Source organism: Haliotis cracherodii, unplaced genomic scaffold, assembly GCF_022045235.1.
Source record: "Haliotis cracherodii isolate W230 unplaced genomic scaffold, xgHalCrac1.p SCAF_12, whole genome shotgun sequence".
NCBI lineage: Eukaryota > Metazoa > Mollusca > Gastropoda > Lepetellida > Haliotidae > Haliotis > Haliotis cracherodii.
Genome location: NW_027266267.1, coordinates 6,261,229 through 6,272,049, shown reverse-complemented (window position 1 = coordinate 6,272,049; position 10,821 = coordinate 6,261,229). Strand labels below are relative to the sequence as shown.

Here is a 10,821-nt window from a genome sequence, read left to right as displayed (position 1 = left end):
GCTAACATGCACGTGCAGTTTATGCCATAGGCGGGAAACCTGTTTCACCATTGTTTTGTCACCGCACGAGCTCGGTCAAAGGTGGTGCGTTCGGGGTGAGGTGTGTTTTGGTACCTGTTCCTGGGCAGTCATATTCCCAATACCCACTTTCCACTAGTTATCGAGTTCGGTCCTGACTGCCGTCGAGTTCGGACGTCTTTTGCTTCTCAGCAACTTGTCTAGTGTTATACTACACGCTTGATTGTTTATCGTACTTCCTCTTTCGTTCTTTGGCTTTTGATTTCTCTTGTGTTGGAGTGCATTCAAACTTTTAATTTCTATTTGGTGTTTGCTGATTGTTACAGTCAGTTGTTGGGGATTGTCCTCGGCAATAGCTGACAACAGAATGGAATGTGCGGAAGGATTTAAAGTGGTGGCTTCAGGGAGGAAGCGAATCGGCCGTATTCCAGATGGTACTTCTGAAACAGCCTGTGTTGCCAAGCAACCAAATACTGTCACTCCTACTGCATGGTCTGATCTTACTTTTGTCTTTGATGAGCCAGCGCGGGTCAAACCAACCACTGTTATCTTCAAAAACCGATGTAGATGAATATGATGATGGTTCAACGACCATCTGTCAACATAAGACACAGCGTGCTTTGGCTAGAGCCTTGGCTAAGATCACTACAGAAATAGTCAGTGTTAAGCGGATGGCAAAGGGAGATGTTAGTGTCACAGCCAAAACTGTTGAGCCTGCCAAAACACTTTTGCAGGTCACAGAACTTGATGAACATTTTGTCACCACACATGAACCTGAATTATTAATGAGAACACGTGGAGTCATCTATGGTATTGATCTGGATATTGAGATGAATGAAATTGAGGACGAGTTAAAAACCTGTGTTTCCTCTAATGTGCTCTGCTGTGCGTCTGAGTCGTGGACCTGATAAAGTTCCTACCAATTATGTTCTGCTAACATTTACTGGCCAGTCTCTACCAGATCATGTTGTCATTTTCTTCCAGACATTTCCAATCCGGATGTATGTTCTTCCTGCTCTGTGATGCTTCAAGTGTCAGTCCTTTGGGCATGTCTCTGCTAATTGTAGAAGCACTCATCATGTGTGCGCCAAATGTGGAGGGAAGCACAAATATGAGGAGTGAAATGAAAGTTCTCTTAAATGTAAGAACTGTGGTGGTGCACACTCTGTGGCATACAAAGGTTGTATTAAATACCAGGAAGCTGTCCAGATTCAGAAAGTCTGAGTTTAGGGTAAGTTGTTCAACATGTGCGTGGAGATTTAGATATCGCTCGGGTTTCAACAGTCCCTAAACCACCTCCTGCAGCTAAACCACTGTCTCAGGTTGTTACAATTTCTGATGTTGTGTCTTCTCCAGTCATGGTGACCGCTAGTACTCAGACTGAAACTCTGGAAGTTGAATTCAGACTGAACCTGTTGTTGACATCATGCCTGAATCATCTTGCAAACCTCTATTCAACAATGTCTCTCCTCTTGAATTTCTCAACTTTGTTATTTGTATAGTTGCTAATTTTGGCACTACTGGTGCATTCAAGTCTGATCGTCTCCAGACGATAGCGTCAGCTGCCCAGTCCCACTTGTGGTTAATATTGTCCCCTGATGATCTGACGAGCATGGTTAAGGGTCAGCAATGAAAGTCTTAATCCTTCTTATGGCTCTCGTGATCCTTCAGTGAAATACTAGATCAGTAAATGCTAATGGTCCGGGATCCAAGGTTTTTATTAACAGTCTTGACCCAATGCCTGATGTTATATGTCTTCAGGAGACGTTCCTGAATCCTAAACAGCAATTCTGTTGGGAAGGTTATGTCTGCCTACGTTAAGATCGTCAGGTTGGTTTTCGAGGTGGTTGTGCTATACTCATAAAGGATACTTTGTCATTTAGTGAACTTAGGTTGCCACAATCTCAATTAGAAGCGAATTCAGTCAATATTCATTTGAAGGATAAAAGATCGTTCTCCATTTTTATTGTCTATAATAATTCTCTTTCTACCTATGATGAATATATTTCTCTTTTGAACAATTTAACAGTAGTGTGTGGTGATTTTAATAGTCATAGTCCATTGTGGGGAGCTAGTAAGTTGGATCCTGGAGGTTAAACCATTGAGACACTACTTGATGAAAAGAATCTTTTCCTTCTTAATGATTGTTCTATGACCCGGTATGACTTGGCTTCTGCTTCATTTTCGGCCCTTGATTTGACCAGTCCACAACTGGCTCCACATTGTGATTGGGAAGTGTGTTTGCAGGATTCTTTTGGTAGTGATCATTTTCCTGTGTTCACTAGCCTTCAATCGCTGAACTGAGTGGTCCACCTCAGCGGTGGCTTTTTTCTAAAGCTGACTGGTCTGCATTTACTGCTTTGTGCTCTGACACAATCATGCCTGCTGTAAACTCTATTGATATAGAGCAGTTTTACAAATACTTTGTCTCTAACATTATTGATGCTGCCAATAGATTTATAGGCAGAAGTTCTGGTAAACGTCCGCTTAAACCGCCTGTTTGTTGTTGGATGGATACATGTCAATCAGCACATGATGCTAGGAAGAGGACAAAGAAAATTGTTGAAAAATCAGATTTGCCGTGTGATTTAATCGAGTATAGGCGCACTTTCACGTTCTTTAAAAGATCTGTAATTGAAGCAAAATATGTGCCTTGGTCTAATTACACCAGTACTATAAATAAAAATACACCTCTATCTCAGGTATGGAGGAATGTGAAAACGATTTCTGGTAGTTCAAGTTCAAATCGTGCTATAATTCCGTCTATTGGTAAAGTCACGCCTGCAACAACACGTATAGACAAGAGTGATGCACTGGCTCAGTCATTTCAAAAAGTATGGAGTACAGATAACTTTAACTAGGTTTTTCTCCTCTATGAAGAAACACTTGAATCAGAATTCTCGGACATTTTACATTGTCCAACATATCATATAGCTGATTACAACTCATTATTTAGTTTCCAGGAATTAAAGAATGCTATTTCTGGACATAAATTAACTTCTCCAGGAGATGATTCTTTATGCTATGATATGTTTAAACATCTTCCCCTTATCAGCCTTGGAACCATGCTTTTACTGTTTAATGGTATTTGGTTTGAAGGCAAACTTCCCATTTCTGGGAAAAAAACAACAGTAGTTCCAATTGCGAAGCCTGGTAAAGATCCTACTGAAGCCACATCCTACAGGCCTATTGCTCTTACCTCTAACATGTGTTAAATAATGGAGAGAATGGTAAATAACCCTCTGGTGTACTTCATGGCAAAGAACAATCTGTTTTCAGACGTTCAATCAGGCTTTCGAAAAAAATAGATCTTGTGCTGATCATTTAGTGCAACTTGAAACTGAAATTAAAAAGGCATTAGGTAGCACTGGATATTTAATGGCTGTTTCCATGGACATTAAAAAAAGCATATGACATGTTGTGGAGGGATGGTTTGATAATAAAACTGTATAACCTTGGCGTTTGTGGACGTATGCTTGATTGGATAAAATATTTCTTAACGGGTAGAACTTTGCAAGTTCGCATTGGAACTTCACTATCAGATATTTATATTTTAGGGAATGGAACACCTCAAGGAAGTGTGATCAGCCCAATATTATTTAATATTATGATAAATGATTTGTTTGAGATTATTAATTTCCTGGTTGAAACATCACAGTTTGCAGATGATGGAGCGTTGTGGAAAAGGTCCGGTAATTTTGACACTGTCTTCAAAGGCGTCCAACAATCTCTCTATCATGTACAGAATTGGCATGTACATTGGGGTTTTAAGATTTCAGCTTCTAAATCTTATGCTATCATCATTACTAAGAAGAAGATTCCTCATAATTCACAATTAGTCTTGTGTGGTTCTGAATTGGAGTTTGTGGATATAATCAAGTGTTTAGGTCACTGGTTTGACAAGAGGCTCACCTAGAAACCAAGTATGGACTATTTGATTCAGAAATGCAAGTCATGAACCTTCTGAGAAGTATTTCCAGTACCAAAAAGGGTGCAGACAGGAAGTGTTTGTTAATGTTATATAGAGCACTCATTAGATCTAGACTTGATTTCGGTTGTCAAGCCTATGGATCTGCATGTGCTACACAAAAAGCAAGACTTGATCTTGTTCAGTCGAAAGCCCGAAGATTATGTCTTGGAGAGTTCAGGACCACCTCTGTTGAGGCTTTACATTTTGAATCAGGTGAAATGCCTTTAGATCTCAGGCGTGAAATGTTAGACGTTAGATATATGTTAAAATTGAAATCTTTTGGGAGTAAACACTCCACGTCAACTGTGTTGAATGATTGTGTTAAATATTTTCATGACGTTTCATGATGTTGCAATAGATGACACTACTGTTCTGCCTGAAAAGCCACCATGGCTGCTTGAACTGCCATCAGTTTATCTTGGTGTCCTGGAGCAGGTAAATAAATGTGAGCCAGCACCTCGAGTTAAAACTATAGCTGAGGAACACATCCGAAGTTTACAGTGGTTAAATGCCATGCAGATTAACACTGATGGCTCTAAGTGCCCAGTGTCTGGTCGTGTTGGTGCCGGTATATTCATCGTTGATGAAAAGAGAGAACTTTCTATCCGATTGGCTGATCACTTTTCAGTATTTTCTGCTGAACTAAGAGCAATCATTGAAGCATTGCGTTGGATTAATTTTTTAAGGCCTGTTTCAGCGGTAATTTTCGGTGACTGTCAGTGCATTACAAGCAATTCGGGTAGGTACTTCCTCAGCGAGGCAGGACGTGATCAACATTATTCTCGTCCTTTATAATGACTTAAGTAAAGTTCTGTTAGATGTTGAATTTTCATGGATCCCTGCTCATGGTGGATTACTTGGAAATGAGAAAGCTGATAAATTGGCAAAAGCTACATTAGAATTAGATGAATCAGAACAAGACGAAACAATTGTACCTTCTCCTGCAGAGTTAGGCACCGTCAGTATGACCCATGCTAACACAAAATGACAGCAGAGATGGACATCATCCTTAAAAGAACGTCATCTCTATGGCATCGATCCTTTTATCACTAAATTGCACATATCTAGAAATAATCGGAGAGAGGCGGTTCTCTTAACCAGACTTCGTCTTGGGCATTGTGGTCTTGGTGCTTATCTAAATGTTATTGATAAAGACATTTCTGCACATTGTACAGTGTGTAATCAGCTTGATAATGTAGCTAATCTTTTATTGCATTGCCAACGGTATGTTAATCAGCGTAAGGCAATGGTGGATTCTCTTACTGTTCTCAATATTGACTTCTCATTGTCTGGCATTTTATGTTCTAGGAATATTGTTCACCATATGTTCAGAATGTCATTCTCGCTTATATGAAAGCGTGTGGTAGTTTAATACTTTATAAAATTTCTAGGTACTTAGCGAACCTTTATTATGGGCAAGGTGTAAATGGGCCTAGTTGCCCGAACACCTATAAAAATTTAACTAATCAATCAATCCACTAGCTACCGCTGTTTTTAGGAAAATTACAAATTGCCAACCTATACTTTCTTTTGCCGCTCAGTTTTTATATATAATAATATATAAAGGTGTATAGGGTGGTACAGTTAACATGAATGTCTTTGGTGATCACTCAGATTTCCCTCTTCAAACATGGTACGGACATGATATATTTCATGATACATGATATACATAATAAATTCAGCTGATGGATCAAGAAAACCGAACCATTTTGCTTGCACAGACGGGACTCCTCGTTTCGCTCTGTCAGATACCATAGAAAGCCCACTTGTTTCGTAAAAATGGTATCTAACGAGAATGAGTGAAGGATTCTCTACGACTCTGTCTGTCAGTGACGAGATCTTGTCAAAACAAGCCTTGATTAAAAAAAAACGAATAACCTTTTTGGAAACTTGTCTTCTTTATCAGTGCGAGGTACTGTAGGCTATGTAAATCAGACAGAAATATAACTGAAATAATGTGATCTTTATACAGAACTATACTTTTCACACGTAACAACACGTTAAGTGAGTAATACGATTGGACTGAGTGGACACTGTTTTGTCACACGCGGATTGATACAAAAACAGCTGCTCCTTGATCGGCGACAGTTTTTTTCCCTTGAAACATCTTTAATATGAAATATGATTATGGGTAATAAACAGAATGACCCCCTCGGTACGAGTGATTACAGAAAATAGCTATAGGTCACTCGTGAAATTAGTGTTTTAAGTTCCGAGCTTTAGCCAGGAACTTACAAAATTAATTTCACTTGTGATATATTTTCCACTATCACTCATACCGAGTGGGTTAATCTATAACTACCCAAGCTGAGTTAAATTTAAGTGCCAGTACATAATCCTTTCCTTTTTCATGCCTCAAAGTGAGATTGACCAGTCAGAGAGCAAAACTACTAACCCTATATGAGACGGTATACCGTCAGTAACAGCCATTTTTGATTTTCAAACACCCACCTCACATATTTCACATGAAAATTCTGGTACAGAAATTCGTTAATAAAAACTTTAGTAACGATCATACGAGGCTAAAATCATCAACAATGTTTCGCCTCTGAGTTTGGAAGAGTAGTCTCCCTTTGACCCGTAACGTCTTAGGTTGTATGTGTCAAGTTTTGAGTTTTAAGTTTTGACATGTCATGTGCGACAAAGATATTAAATAGTGCCAACTGTTCGGCATAATAACTTCGGTATGGTCTCTTTAGTGGCCGTATACGATGTCATATTATGACGCCCCGCCCAATATTGTTCTGCTAACCTAATATGACTGAAGACACCATAACGAATAATATGTTCCTGTCTTACAGCAGAGGAAAACAAGCAGCAGTTCCTGAGCCAGCCTCACACCAAGCTTCTCAGTTCCACCATGGATGGTGACCTTTGTGGAGTCAAACTCATCCTGCTCGAGGCCCAGGCAGTCATCAACACCAGAGGTCTTAACAGGAGGACCCCAGTGATGCTTGCAGCAGGGAGAGCAGACAAAGACATGTTTGACTTACTTGTGAGGGAAGGAGCGGATCTATCTCTCCTGGATAAGGACAGAAGAACGATTCTACACATTGCCTGTGAAGGAGGAAACATATGTATAGTGAACTATATCCTCACAAAGGATATTATTGACATCGACAGCAGAGACAACTTGTTGCAGTCAACAGCTATGAAAGCAGCTCTCACTGGCAACAAAGACGTGTTTGAGTTACTTGTGAGGAAAGGAACTGATCTGTCATTTGTGGATTCTAAACTAAACACAATATTACATCTGGCTTGTTCAGGGGGGAGTATTGAGATAGTTAATCATGTCTTTACAGAAAAACACGTGGACGTAAACAGTAGAAACGCGGACGACTGCACACCGATACTGAATGCGGCAACCAAGGGACACAAAGATGTCTTTGACCTACTGGTGAACAAAGGAGCTAATATGGCCCTTCGGGATTTTGCCGATAACACCGTTCTACACGCAGCCTGTGAAGGAGGTAATGTTGAAATAGTTCAGTATATTCTTAGGCAGAATGTTACACCCATTAACGCCAAGTCCACTGGGGGGTTTACAGCAGTGTTAGTAGCTGCGAATAATGGACATGGGGAAGTGTTTGACCTGCTTGTTGCGAAAGGAGCTGACCTTCTTATACTGACTGAAGCTGGTGACAACATCCTACATGAGGCTTGTAGAGGAGGAAGCATGAAGCTGGTGACGTATGTCCTCAATCAGAACATTGTGGACATCAACAGTAGAGGAAACAGTGGAATGACACCATCAATGAAAGCAGCATCCACTGGACACAAAGATATATTCGACTTACTGCAGGAGAAAAAAGCTGATCTATCGCTATTGGATAGTAATGAAAACAACATTCTCCACAAGGCCTGTAAAGGCGGTAATGTTGAGCTAGTTAGGTATGTTCTAACAAAGAACATTGTGGACATCAATAGTAAGAACAAGTTTGGGACGACGTCAGCAATGGAAGCAGCCGTCGGGGGCCACAAAGAGGTGTTACATCTGCTCATGAGTACAGGAGCTGATCTGACCCTCTTTGATGAAGAAGGTTTAGACATTCTTCATATTGCATTTTCGTCCAGAGACAGGGAGACTGTCAAATTTATCCTTACATATAGCATTGTCAACATCAACGATGAAGACGAGAAAGGAATGACACCAGCATTACTGTCAGCAGAGATGGGGTACAGAGATGTATTTGATTTAGTTGTGAGTAGAGGAGCTGATCTGGCAAGTGAAGATTATGAAGGTAACAACATTATTCAGAAGGCCTGTGTTGGAGGAAATCTGGACATTGTGAAGTACGTCCTAACGGTAAACACCATTGTACGAAGCATCAACGAGACAGGAAAGTTTGGCACACCTGTGATGTTTGCGGCAAGTTTGGGTTACAAAGATGTGTTTGATTTACTGGTGAAGAAAGGTGCTGATTTGACACAAAGACGTAGAGATCGCGACACTATCCTTCATTTGGCATGTAGAGTCAACATACAGATAGTGAGGTACCTGGTTTCCCGCAACATTGTGGATATCAACGTAAGAGGAAACGAAGGAAGGACCCCAGCTATTGTTGCTGCAGGATTGGGGAATATACGTATATTTGAGGAACTTGTGAAGAAAGGAGCTGATCCGACAGTGACGGATTTATATGAGAACACCATCCTTCATCATGCAACTTTGGGAAACAGGGTGGAAATGGTGAAATACATCCTTTCACGTGCAATTGTAGATATTACCTTAAAAACCAAACATGGGTCAACTGCTGCTCTGATAGCAAAGAAAAGCGGGTTCACTGCAGTGTATAATGTGTTCCTGTCACATGCCTCTCTTTACAGAATGCAGTAAATGGGGATATGTCATATGTTTTAAAACGTTAAATCATGAAATCTCAGCACTGATGGTATTCAAACATGCGAACATATAATTAAATGGGATGGAAAAAAACAAAAGCACGTGTCATGGTAAGAATTCATGTCTCACCTAAGCACCCCGTTTCCGAAACAGATACAACGTTAATTTTACCTTGCTCATTGAATATGAATATCGAATGAGATCACAGATAGGGACCGTGCTACATGACTATGAAGGGAAATATCTTTATACACGATGGTTGTACTGTCTTCATCAAACTTCTAACTAAACTCACCAATTGTAATAAATTGAAGTCTTTCTTTATTTCTTTATTATATGATTTCTTTATTCTTTCCTGTTTACATTCTTCCTTTTCTTTACATTCTTTTCTGTACATTCTTTTCATTTCTTTTCACATATATGTCTTTCTTTTCTTAATTACTGTGATTTTTAGAACGGCACTAAGTACTTTCTTGAGTGAGTGAGTGAGTTGGGTTTAATGCCGCTTTTAACATTATTCCAGTTATATCGCTGCAGTACTATTTTGATCAAATGATACATTAATGCAAATAATTATTTTAATTGAATTAACCTAATAAAATTGACTACTTTTTAGTGACATGAAATACTATGCAAAATCTTAACAAGCGCTGAAAAACACTTTATTACAAAACATTGCTCTAAAACATTTATACACATGTAGATAAGATAAAATAATAATAATATATGTAACAAAGATAAATAATATATACGAGGTAATTCCCAAGATGTAATGAGAATGTTTACTTTGAATACAGTACATGCGAAAGTTAAGGATACAGGATCAATGTCACAATTAACAAACAATATTAAAGCAAAAACGGTCAGGTTTACAATCAGAAAAGGCAAAACTCCTGGTCAAATGATTATGTTCTGGCACCAATATATGATAGGCCCTATTATGTTTATTTCAATATCATTTGTTTATTATTTATTGATCTTGTGTTGTTTTTCCAATATGTTCACAATAAAATTCTCGTTGGTACTTATTGCTGGGTTAAATTGGGTTACATTTTGGAATGATCACGTAATAGATTGACTATTTTATGTTCAGGGGATTGGAGGGGAGGGTTTTATAGAAAAAACATATATTGTGACTGAAAATTATTGAAAGGCTATTTCTGCAGAGAGTGTTGAAAAAACAAGGAAAATGCCAAATATAAATTGTTGAAAGATGTATGTTCTTGAAAATAAAATATTTAGACTCATAGTTTCAAAATATACGCGTGGTCTAGTCGTCGCGCCAGAAACCTATGATTATTGGTTTGCCCCGATTATGTTTCTAGGTTTGTCAGAATAATACCCGTGCTCGTGGGTTTCACTGAATTGGTAAACGTCTGATAGCTGCATCACTTCAGGCTGTCCTTCCATATTAAGCTGACACGCCGCGATATAACTGGACTACTGTGAAACGCGGCGTTAAACCCAACGCACTCACTCACTCACTCATTCAAAATAAATATTAATCTTGCTTTGCCGATGCAGCTAAGAACAAGATGAAGCCTCCAAACAGACATGGGAGAGCCTAGCTGTGTCTGTCCATGACTTGTTCCATATGTTCACATGGACATACGGCATCCTAGCTGTGTCTGTCATTAACTTGTTCCGTGTGTTTACATGGACATGCAGTACCCTGGCTGTGTCTGTCCATAACTTGTTCCATATGTTCACATGCACATGCGGCACCCTGGCTGTGTCTGTCCATAACTTGTTCCATGTGTTCACATGGACATTCGACACCCTAGCTGTGTCTGTCCATAACTTGTTCCATATGTTCACATGGACATGCGCCACCCTAGCTGTGTCTGTCCTTAAATTTGTCCATATGTTCACATGGACATGCGTCACCCTGGCTGTGTTTGTTCATAAATTTGTCCATATGTTCAAATGGACATGCGACACCCTAGCTGTGTCTGTCCATAACTTGTTCCGTGTGTTTACATGGACATGC

The 10,821-nt window shown here is 39.5% G+C and overlaps 1 protein-coding gene across 1 annotated transcript; it reads left to right on the top strand.

Moving 5' to 3' along the window:
* Positions 1 to 689: 689 nt before the first annotated feature.
* On the top strand, positions 690 to 8,825 carry LOC139456947 (putative ankyrin repeat protein RF_0381). Its single transcript, XM_071238413.1, has 3 exons — positions 690 to 903; positions 1,521 to 1,640; positions 6,790 to 8,825. Exons 1-3 carry the CDS (start codon positions 690 to 692, stop codon positions 8,823 to 8,825), a joined length of 2,370 nt encoding a protein of 789 aa, XP_071094514.1.
* Positions 8,826 to 10,821: the final 1,996 nt, after the last annotated feature.